The sequence below is a fragment of the Papilio xuthus genome, unplaced genomic scaffold, assembly GCF_000836235.2.
Source record: "Papilio xuthus unplaced genomic scaffold, Pxut_1.1 DF828142.1, whole genome shotgun sequence".
Classification (NCBI taxonomy): domain Eukaryota; kingdom Metazoa; phylum Arthropoda; class Insecta; order Lepidoptera; family Papilionidae; genus Papilio; species Papilio xuthus.
This window is the reverse complement of record NW_013530507.1, coordinates 6,572,574-6,584,182: the sequence shown is the minus strand read 5'-3', so window position 1 is coordinate 6,584,182 and position 11,609 is coordinate 6,572,574. Positions and strand designations below refer to the sequence as shown.

The following is an 11,609-nucleotide window of genomic DNA, read 5'->3' as shown; positions in this document are numbered from 1 at the left end:
TAATATGTTATATTAGAAAAAAAGTCGCAAAAAATGCGAAGATTTTATTAAAAATATGTATAAACCAATAAGAATGCAACATGTGCTTTTCTAAAATTCATTTGGCAGCACAGTTTGTGTTTCTGCTGCATGTTGCATGCATGACACATGACAATATCTGACATTTTTTATTGTTGTGTGAAAAACGAATGAAATAAAGATTTTATTTATTAAAACTACGATCTTGTTTGTTTAAAAGTGTGTGCTATCAATTTTTGTGTGAAGCCAACCGATAAAATGTCCACCCCACCTCGAGAGACCATACAAAAACAAATTCAGCAAGACTGGGCGAACAGAGAATATATCGAAGTTATCACGGGAAGTATTAAAAAGATTACAGATTTCCTTAATTCCTTTGGTACGTAAACGTCTTATATTTGTTTTCGTTATTTTATTCAAACTTTTCAACCAGTGTACACTATTAAATCATTAATTTCTCCCTCATTCTAGACATGTCTTGTCGATCACGGCTTGCGACATTAAATGAAAAATTGACTTCATTAGAAAGAAAAATAGACTACTTGGAAGCTTGTGTAAGTATATATTTTAACATATAATACATTTCCTGTATCACATAAAAGATTCTGTTATATTCAATAAGCTCTCGGTGACTTTTACTTTTACTTTTACTTTTCAGGTAACCAAAGGAGAAACTTTAACTTAAATGAGTTGTATCCAGAGGGAAGATAAGCATTTAATTCTTGTTTTAAACATATAAGTACTGATTGATTATAATAAGATATATTGCTTATCATTGGTTTCTGACACCAAAATCTCTGTAAAATGTATCATCATCCCTGTCTTTAACAAAACAGAGATAACATTATGTTTTAAATGGGAATATTGGTTTTAGAAACCCATAGTTAGAAGTTATAATATTGAGTTGAGAAATCAACTTAATTATAATCGTCAGATTGCATATTTGTTTTAAAAGCACATTTGATAGAAAAATGTTTAAAATAAGCATAGCATCTTATAAAATGTTGAACCAAGCATGATTATGAACTAATAATTTATTAGTTTCTAAAGAAGGAATATTTTAAATTAATAATTATTATATGACATTTTACTTAAGTTATTATAAATAAAGACAGTAATTTACTGAAACTTTTTATTTAAGCTCTTTAGATTAAACTGCTTCCAACATCAGAGCAATTCCTTGTCCGCCTCCGCAGCTGGAGGCAGCCACTGCTGTCTTACAATTGCCTTTCCTGTAAATGTTTAAATTTTTAGTACAGCAAGCAAATACAGTCTAAGTACCAACTATATATTTCCCTGTTACTGTTTTGGCACAAAAAATGTGCAACGGGTTATCACAGTAAGGCCCAAGTCCCCTTTGGACCTAAGAACCTTGTAGGATAAATCTACATACTCCGACATTAGGACCTGCAAACATATTTTTTGCTGTAACTATCGGGCTCAATTTATCATATTCAAAATGTCAGGTTACGTCTATCATACTATCTATTTAATTAAATAAGAAGAGAATTAAAGATTCATGTCAAATACCGTATTTGGTGCACCAAATGTGTGGCCATCCTGGCGCCGGTAGCAGCAACAGGATGTCCCAACGCCAAAGCCCCGCCGCTCACATTAACCCTACTTGGGTCTATTTTTAATTCCTTAATCGTTGCTAATGCGTGTATCGCTGTGGTCTCATTTATCTGTTGAAACATAACCAATACATAACAGTATTAACATTTTTTTTTTATTGAATGGTAATTCTATAGTCTGTAAAAAGTATTGTGTTACCTGTATATAAACGCGGGAAACACAAAGATATTTAAATCGCATATTTTCCTCTAACCCCCTAAACATTGATCTCTATAAATAGATAGGCTATTGCTTGAAAATGGCTGCTTTTGCTTTGTTCCGATTTAATCGCACTCATTGATGTTATTGGTAGTTAATTCTATCTATATTATGAGACCAAGTACACACCACCGCCTCAAATCGCTACCATCAGCGCCAAAATGGCGTATTTCAAATAGGAACAAAATACTATGCCTTTTAGCCAGTGCATTTATGGAGGTCAGTGCCGCCAAAATTTAACGCTTACCTCAAATATTTCAACATCTTGTATCTTCCTATTTGTGACTGCAAGTAACTTCTGAATAGCAGGAATAGCGCCTAAACAAGCCTGAGCAGGATCCACGCCGACGCACGCCCAACCTGATAACTTCGCTAATGGCGTTAGTTGGTGTTGGTTTACTGATTCTTCATCAGCTATTATCAATGCTGCAGCACCATCAGCAGGCACCTTAAAAGATATCCAATTAAAATTAAAAAAAAGATATTCGAAATTAGCGAAAGAGATTCGGTGGCTCAGGGTTTCGAATCCCGCCATGTACAAATGTGTTGTTCGATTTACTTATGTGACTGACTGACACAACATCGTGTTGCAACCTGCACATATCTAGTGACCCCTAACTTGGGTTCCGAGCCCCTCAGTGGGGACGTATAGCTGATGATGGTCATTCTAAATTAGTAAGTTTTGGTAACTTTGCATAGCGCAAATTGTCAATCATTTGAGAGACTAACAGAGAATATATTTGGTGCTAAAATAAGCTACACAAATATTTTTTGTACTTATTTTGCAAGTACCGCACGTACCGTAGTGTTACCAGTTGTAACTATAAATCCGTCGTCTACTATCGGCGGTAGAACTGACAATTCTTGCGCGGTTAAATCAATTCGAGATATTCGATCCGTGTTTATTACGATTTCGTTTTTATTCTTTACATTTATCGGTGTGATTTCATCATTAAATCCTTTTGCTTCGTGAGCTGAAATTTAAAAAAAATTGAAAGTAGTTGCTACAGGTTTCTGAAATCAACTAATTCTTCTTAAGTTTTGAATACATTCAAAAGTTACTAAAGTCAATTAAATATTACAACACCAATTTTATCGCACATGAATTTTTACTAACCAAATTTCCATTTTAAATGACTTTTCAACGAGTACTGATCTACTTCGTCTCTTGAAAATTTATATTTCTTCGCTACAACCTCGGCTATATGCTCCATACTTAGACCACAGTAGGTGTCGATTATTTGGTTCTTAATATGATCTTCCATTTGATATTTTACGCCGAGTGTGGTCCCAAACCTGACGTTGCGGACCAACATTGGCAGAGATGACATAATTTCAGTGCCACCCACCAAACTTACCTTGGATGAACCTGTTAAAATATCCTAAAAGACATGGAAAAAATATATTTCAACATTTGTCTAAAATAGACCTTTTCATCGGTGGGTTTGAAATATTTAAGTAATATGTAAAAGTTTCAACTTACCATACAACCAGTGATAATTGCCTGTAATCCCGCACCACAAGCCTTGCTGACTCCTAACGCTGGTCTATCTAAGGAAACTCCAGAATAAGTGCCGCAATACCTAGGAGTCTTTCCGCCATCGCATTGACTAAGCTATCGCCAAAATATATGGTTTGAACAATTATTTGAACGAGGAGTTCTTAGCAGTTATAATTTTAGAATTAAATGTAACAAAAACTTACAAAGTTAACATTCCCGACAACTGTATTATCAATTACTTCTGCTTTTAAATTAGCAGAATGTATTGCATCCTTTGCCGCCTCAGCGAAAATATGAGATGCTGGTAAATCTCTGTAAGGTCCTCCATAACTACAAAACGGCGTTCTCTTTGCTCCAACAATAAGTACACCTGGAATTTTAAATTTTAACACTTCTATTTGTCTTGGTGTTTTTATCTTAAAATAAAAAAAACAAAAGGAATTTATATATATAGCAACACTAGTGTTTCCATTTAACAAAAACTACCGATGATCAGGTTAAATATTAGGTGCGCAACTAAGTTCTCGCTGTTTGTCAGCAGATGCCTCTAGCATGGCTAAGAGCTGGTCGATTTTGACATATCCAAAACGTCATGAACCAAGCTTAGACATATGGTAAACAAACCGTTGCGACACATGAGTGATTTTGTTTTCGCATTATATACTTCTGGTCAAGTAAAAATGTCGAATTTCGTGCCAAACAATAGTCATTTGCGGGAAGTGTTGATTTTCTTTTTTCATTCGAAAAAAACGGCAGCTCAAGCGCATCGAGAGCTTCAAGAAGTGTACGGAAATTGTTAAATATAATAGTTAAAAATTTTACCAAATTCTACCAACTTAATCCTCATGTACTAGAGTATACTTTACTCTTTGTTCAAGACTTTAAACTCAACAGATGTGGTTCAAGGTTGGAATATTAAGATGCATATTATAAGAGTATTTAGTAATGCATTTGTACTAATCTTAAATGAATGGAACTTAATGAGTTAGCTTAGGTTAAAAAACTTACCTCTGCAGTTTAGCGCCATCAGACCTTGTTTCGATTCGTTCTACAGAACGGAATGCTTATTTGTTTTATGTTGTCAACAAAACAGATAGAGATAACTGTTATCACAATCATCTTTTTATATAACGTTATTTTTATGTAAATTTTATATTCATTGTAGCAATAACCTTGTGAGATATTTTACCTTCATATTTTTGGTATGGAATCTGACGTCTTAGAAATTAGATATCTGCCAATGTGCATAGCACTAACTTTTTAATATCGTAAAAGTTCAAAGTTGAATCAAAGACTATTGTGTTCCATCTTTTAACATTCGTAACATGTATATACTAGCTGTCGCCCGCGACTTTGTCCGTGCAGAATATAAGAAAAATTTAATAAGTAGCCTATGTATTTTTCCGGACTAAGTTCTACCTCTGTGGTAAATTTCAGCGTTGTCAAACCGTTGAACCGTTTTGGTGATACCTTCTAACAAACAACCATCCATCTAGACTTTCGTATTTATAATATTATAGTAAAATAGTTTGAATTAATATATGAAAACCACTTTCATAATATTCAATTTTTATTGAATAGGATATTTGTACCTAAAACAGTTTTAAATAAAAGATCATTTAAAAAATATAAATAATAAATATATTTTCCTTCATAATGTAACACTTGATAAAAAATACATATTCAACATTACTTCATAGTTGCAACAATTTTTTACATAAATATTTTTTTTAATATAAACCTCACAACATCAATGATTATGTACACTAAAATATACATAATACATTTAGCTTAACTTATGTATAAAAATGTAAATCACAATTTGTAATAAACACATTTCATGTAGCAAAATAGTGATAAAATTACATACAATTCCATACACAAAGATTATGTATTATAAAAAAATATTTTAAAAATTTATCAAAGCATTCATCATTCATCTTCTAATGTTTAGAAAATTATATATTTTGTGTAGAACTTTATTAATAAGATATATAATTTAAACAGTTTCAATCATAAGCGCGATGCCCTGTCCGCCGCCGATGCACGCGGATCCAATGCCACGCTTCAAGCCACGCCGTCTGAAAACAATAAAAAAAATATGCTCCTAAGCTTATATAGTGTAACCTCAAAAAATATTTTATCTTATTTTGATATCATACTAATATTATAAATGCAACTATTTGAATGGATGGATGTTTGTTATAAGGTAATTTGGAATAGATGTAAAATATTATCTGAACACATCGACTAACTAGTTAAGTTTTTTTTAATATCGCGCGAACAGAGTTGCGGGCGACAGCTAGTAAGTTATAAGTATTAGTGGACTTGAACCCCCAAAGCCAATGTATTTACATATTGTAACAAATTTGGACCCCCAAACCCCACATGAAACCCCCCAATGACAACTAGCATACCTGAGCTCATGCACGAGATGCGCGGTGATACGTGAGCCAGAGGCACCCAGGGGGTGTCCGAGAGCGGTCGCACCCCCGTTCACATTCAGCTTCTCCAGGTCCAGCTTCAAGGCTTTAGCACAAGACAGAGTCTGAGCTACGAATGCCTCGTTGATCTGAGTAAATTAATTGTACATATAAATAAATAAAAGCTTTGCTCAGTATTTTTTTTTAATTGTGTTTTTTGGAAATTATATGTAAGTACGAATTACTAATAAAATGATGAAATATGAATAATATTTTTCGATCTTACCGATAGAAAAAGTTTAATTTATGTTTAAGTTGATTATCGATAAAACACGAATAAAATGACATTTTCTAAAAATGATTCCTAGCTAGATCGATTTATCGCCCCCGAAACCCTCTATATACTAAATTTTATGAAAATCGTTATACTGTGAAGAGATAGGGAGGTTATATTTGGGAGCTTCTGTCCCGGGGGTCAACCTAAATCTAAAATATAATATGCAAACATTAGTATCAAAAATTCTGTAAAACTTGGTCAAACTAGACTTTTCAACTTCGGAAGACATTTAATATGTATCTACAGACAAAACAAAGTATAATCCAAGATACTATTAGATAATTATCCCAATTTATTATAGAAATGGTCCCAAAATGTAGATATTTTTAGGATAAATTAAAATAAAACCTACAATAAATACATTACATTTAAAATAATAAATCAATACATTTTATTGCAGAATAATTTTGTAAATGCTAAAGATTTAATGATGCCATTGTTATTTTTTTAGCGATAAAGTTTCATGAATATTCATAATTGATTTTATCATAATGGTTATTTTTATTATAATTAAATATTTTGTTTAAAAGCGAATAATTTAAATGTTGTTGAATTAATATAACTTTAGGAAAAGATTCTTTGTCTCTCAATCTCATACAATAATACTTAACACTTCTGTTGCTGACAGATACGGAACTTTTTACATGTTTTTATTCATAATTGTTATATTTTTGAATTTAGAACTTTATATGTTTTTTATTCCTTTTTCTCTATATTTAAAACCAGCAGTTGTAAATATATTCTTGTAACAGTGCGTGCTTTTCTGTTTATTTCTAATAATTCTATTCTATATTTTAATTTTATCTTTTTATTATATAACATAATATTCCAAAATTCATCCTAATCCAAACGCTCTTTCCATCCTTACATTTTCCGTCGTCTTTAACTTCTAAATCAGTCAAGATGTTTAGTCTACATGTCATAACGGTACAGAAATACATACAAACATGTATATACAAATGTACCAGCAAAAGTCATAGCCTCTACCTCTTATAAGTGCAAAAAAACTACCAGTAATTCCGATAGGGTTAATACATTAGTTATATTACTTGACTTACCGTGGTTTTCTAAAACTAAAATCTCCATTTAAAAAGTTTGTTATCTCTGTGTTATCATATTTATATTGAAAGGGATGATGATATGTTTATACAGATATTTTGGTCTCAGAAATTCACGGTTAAACCTGTATCATTTCGTTGAATGGTGTTTGTAGTTACATTGGCACGTCAATGTTTGAAAGTTCTTTGGTCAGGTGTGCCAACTGAATCTTACCTCAACCAGGTCAATATCATTGAGGGTCATGTTGGTGACCTTAAGCAGGTTCTCTATGGCTGGTACGGGTCCGATGCCCATGATGCTGGGGTCCACGCCCACGTACGACCAGCCCACCAGCCGAGCGAGGGGCTTCAGGTTCTTGGCGGCTGCCTCACTCGCCAGCACTAGGGCTCCAGCACCATCGCTTATACCCTAACCGAAACATAGAGATTTCATAATCATGAGATTTTTGCTTTCCATTCAATTTTTAATATTGAAGGAAAAACATCGTAAAGCAACCTGCATATATCTGTGAAGAAATTCAAGGATATGTGTGAAGTCAACACGCACTGGGCCAGCGTTGACTATGGCCTAGTCACCCCTAACTTATTATATGCTCTGAACCCCTCAGTACATTATAGTGAGCTGATGACGATACTGTTTTCGAAGTCTTCAGGAAAGTGGAAATATTTTTATGAACAAGGTAATGTTACCCATAAAAAATATATTGCAAGTTCCAAAAGATTGAACAAATCTTAGCCTCACAAATATCAAAGAAAATTTGTTTCTGAACAAGAAGCTATAGGATTTTGGATTTGGATGGATGGATAGATGGATGTTTGTTAGACGGTACCTCCAGAACGGCTCAAAGGATCTTGATGAAATTTGGCACAGATATAGAACATAGTCTGAAAGAACTCATAAGCTTATAAAGTTAAGGTAAGTCATAAAATTTGTAAAACATTGTGTAACTTACAGAAGCTGTGCCAGCAGTGACTAGACCTTCCTTTTTGAAGACAGGAGGTAACTTGTTTAGACCTTCAAGCGTAGTCTGCGGCCGCGGGTGCTCGTCCACCTCCACGCGGACCTCTTTCCTCTTCACCGTCAGAGTGAAAGGCTCGATCTCCGCCTTGAACACACCAGCGTCGTTCGCTGCAAAGTGCAAAATTACAAAGATATCTTTATAATGCTTCCAAGGTGATATCAAATAAGGTGACAAGGTTGAAGGATTGGACCTGGGGTATATCTTAAATATAGAAAAAGCTTAAACAATGGGATATTGAGAGTTAAGGGGTTAAACAGTTTTAAAATAACTCTTACCAGTCTTCCACCGTTGTTGTGACCGTAACGCGAAGTCATCCACCTCAGTCCTGGTGATCCCGAACTGTCCGCCGAGTTTCTCTGCAGTCATGCCCATCGGCAGACCGCAGTAGCTGTCGGTCAGTCCCGCCCACAGTGTGTCCTCGAATGCGTAAGATGAGCCCAGTGCTGTGCCGAATCTAACACCTCGCACCGCGAATGGAGCTTGCGACATATTCTCTACACCACCAGCTAAAGATATGTTAGCTGATCCAGTCAGAATATCCTGTGGAATTAGTACACAGTAATGAAGACTATAACCTAGTCACTTAACTTAGGATAGGCTTGGGGCACTAAGTGGCGACGTATAGTGAGATGATGATGAATGTAGCATAATAACGTTTTTCTTTAGGTTCGTCTACCAAAAAGCCTTCCTTTTATCTATAGGATAAAGGGTGTTAACGAGCAGCGATAATGCCGAGGTGTTCATCAACGGACATCTGAAATACGTGTGATGCGCTTTATAAAAGACCCTAAGTCGTAGCGGTTTGGAAATGCCGAGGACAGACCATTCCTCCTTCCTTCAAAGTTAACTTCTCCATAAATGTGTGCAATACAGTTTTATGGCGTCTGACCGTCTCAAAGGAATTTTCTACTTTCAATCATTCTTCTCAAGGATGGAAAAAGACGTTCTTTGAAAGATTCTTATATCCTGCTGCAGTAAGTCTTAGATGTTAGATGTGATAGTCATCGATGTAATTGTCGTATCCGTCCGTGACCAAGACCAAATTACCATGATTATGATTTCTATGTAGCTATTTTTACACAGTATTAATTTTAATCCTTTGTCGCGAATGACGTGCTTTCGTTACAAAGTCCAGTGTCAGAATGAATAGTGAGGGGACATAAACGTCGACCTTTTAGTAAGACTAGTGTTGCGGCAATACACTGGCACATTTTCGTATTTTGTTTCTAACACTATATACAAACCTGTGCGCTGTTAACAATGGATTGGAAGCCGGAGCCGCAGAGTCTGTTGATGCCGAGCACAGGTCGCTCCTGCGGGATGCCCGCCTTCAGCGAGGAGTGCCGCGGTGTGTAGATGCCGTCCACTTGCGACGACTACCCACAATGAAATGGATGCTAAGTCATTTGGAAGATTTACGAGTCATATTTCTTACTAATATACAAAAGTTAAAAGTGTAAATTTAATTATTTCATGTACAATAGAAAATGTCGCGAAAATATCATCTTGGTTTTAATTTTAAGTACAAATTGCAATAAAATGTAGGTTTTTGTTTTACTCAATGCTACGTTTATTTTAATTAACATTAAAATACAAGCCATTATATTTTTGTTTACGCCACGGTGATCACAAGGCGGTGGTGGATGAATGAGGTGTGGTGCAATGCGTGTTAACCTTAACTCTACTAGAATTATCTGCAAAACAATTATGTCTGTGATGTCACTATATGAGTACGCCTAATCACTAACTTAGGAGCACCTCATTGGCGATATTGGTCGGAAGAGTTATAACATTTTCCATCGGTTCTTTGAAGTGCCGACCTCATGTGACTTACCGACATGACCTGACCGATGACGACGGTGTCGACTTTGTCGGGGGCGACTCCTGCCTCGCGTAGGGCCGCCGTGGTGGCCGCCGTCTGCAGCTCCGTGGCTGACGTGTTGCGGAACACACCACCGAACGTGCCGAACGCAGTGCGCTTAGCGCCCACGATGAATATACCTAAGGACAAAACGTAGCTTCAACAAATTTCAAACAAATCTAAGAAATATGCCTTCCCTTTCCTTATAAAACTGGTGGGAAAATACAACTAAAATAAGGTCTCCGGCGCATCATCAGATGTGACGTGGAATTACTTTCATCTCTCGCCTGTATTCTGTGCTTGTGGTAATGTTGCTGCAGACTCTACCACCACTTTCTGGTTTACACCACTTCACGCGTCGATGGTATAAAGAATAAGTCTCATTGAACTGCCACTTTGTATTATGAAGGCTACTTTCACAGTCGCTTAAAGTACATTTCTCATATTTAATTGATACTAATTCACTCCCTTAGTGACCACTTAACGACTTAGAGTATGATAGGTTCGAATTTAGTAGTAATGTTTAGGAATAATCGCAAAACTTTATCAACTGCGGTATCTATTTACCCCAATCTAGTCATGCGATATTATAAAAATGTCAATTTGCTTTCGATATAGTACAGAGTTCACAATAAGTCAAAGTCCAAATGGCAATTTTCATGTAAGAAAAAAAACCCTCTAACAAGAATTTGCGTGTTGGTTTAACAATTAGATCTCAGTAACAATCGCACCCGAATCGTGATTCGGTTTTACTTGAATATATCTACTGTAATAAATGAATTCCAATAATAAATTGGAAGTTTTACAGTAAATATTTTTCTTATTAAATTGCAAACTTAGTGCAACTTTAAGTGATTATTGACCCTAAATTAATAATTTTGCATATATTCGTATTTATTTTATTCCACATACACAACTAAAGCTTAATTTACCATAATAGCAAACCTGATATTAAGGTCGTAGTCATTTTAATAACGGGTACCAAAAATTAAGTAAACACAATTAAAACAGTATTGTAAATGCGAGTTGATTTTATCGATTTATAATATTTAACATATTTGATGAATTACTGCTTATTAAAACCTTAATTCCTTTTTAATATTCCATAAATTAAAAAAAATAGGAATGCCGATTATAACTGGAGTTTGACCCCAAGTGATAAGGTCGAAGGAGAAATTTTATTAAGTAATATTAAACGTATTATTGTTCAAACAAAAAAATCAAACCTTTAACAGCTACAGACATTATGTTTTTTGAATTAAATTAACAAATAAAAAAACTTTATAAATTAACAAAACACTCTTCGAAACGTTGCAGAACGGAGTAATGCAACATTAACTACGTGCGCACAGATTATAAAGTGGCACCAAACTGAACTGAGTTTCAGAAAGATTATTTTATATACTCTTTGGATTATTTATAGGCGGAAAGTCTAGCTAGTATGTGACATGAAGGTGCGTTAACGAAATATAATTTTAGTGTTTAATAAACATTTTTACGCACTGTTGTGATAAGTAACACAACATAAATTGTTTATAATAGAAGTTAAAAAGTTT

The 11,609-nt window shown here is 34.7% G+C and overlaps 3 protein-coding genes across 4 annotated transcripts; 1 reads left to right on the top strand and 2 right to left on the bottom strand.

Moving 5' to 3' along the window:
- The first annotated feature begins 123 nt into the window (after window positions 1-123).
- On the top strand, window positions 124-818 carry HSPC300 (hematopoietic stem/progenitor cell protein 300). Its single transcript, XM_013307231.1, has 3 exons — window positions 124-397; window positions 490-572; window positions 677-818. Exons 1-3 carry the CDS (start codon window positions 277-279, stop codon window positions 701-703), a joined length of 231 nt encoding a protein of 76 aa, XP_013162685.1. The 5' UTR covers window positions 124-276; the 3' UTR covers window positions 704-818.
- Window positions 819-1,165: 347 nt separating this feature from the next.
- On the bottom strand, window positions 1,166-4,845 carry LOC106114531 (3-ketoacyl-CoA thiolase, mitochondrial). The gene is made up of 8 exons (XM_013307779.1): window positions 4,361-4,845; window positions 3,556-3,722; window positions 3,335-3,466; window positions 2,969-3,233; window positions 2,653-2,825; window positions 2,099-2,299; window positions 1,549-1,703; window positions 1,166-1,250 (listed from the first exon to the last, which is right to left on the bottom strand). Exons 1-8 carry the CDS (start codon window positions 4,377-4,379, stop codon window positions 1,169-1,171), a joined length of 1,194 nt encoding a protein of 397 aa, XP_013163233.1. The 5' UTR covers window positions 4,380-4,845; the 3' UTR covers window positions 1,166-1,168.
- A 179-nt stretch (window positions 4,846-5,024) lies between these two features.
- yip2 (yippee interacting protein 2) lies at window positions 5,025-11,420 on the bottom strand. Of its 2 annotated transcripts, NM_001312296.1 has the most exon segments (9): window positions 5,025-5,119; window positions 5,151-5,433; window positions 5,770-5,924; window positions 7,385-7,579; window positions 8,124-8,299; window positions 8,468-8,732; window positions 9,437-9,568; window positions 10,027-10,193; window positions 11,280-11,376. In NM_001312296.1, coding segments are annotated over 8 exon segments (1,191 nt in total). In that variant the 5' UTR covers window positions 11,299-11,376; the 3' UTR covers window positions 5,025-5,119; window positions 5,151-5,351.
- Between the last annotated feature and the right edge of the window lie 189 nt (window positions 11,421-11,609).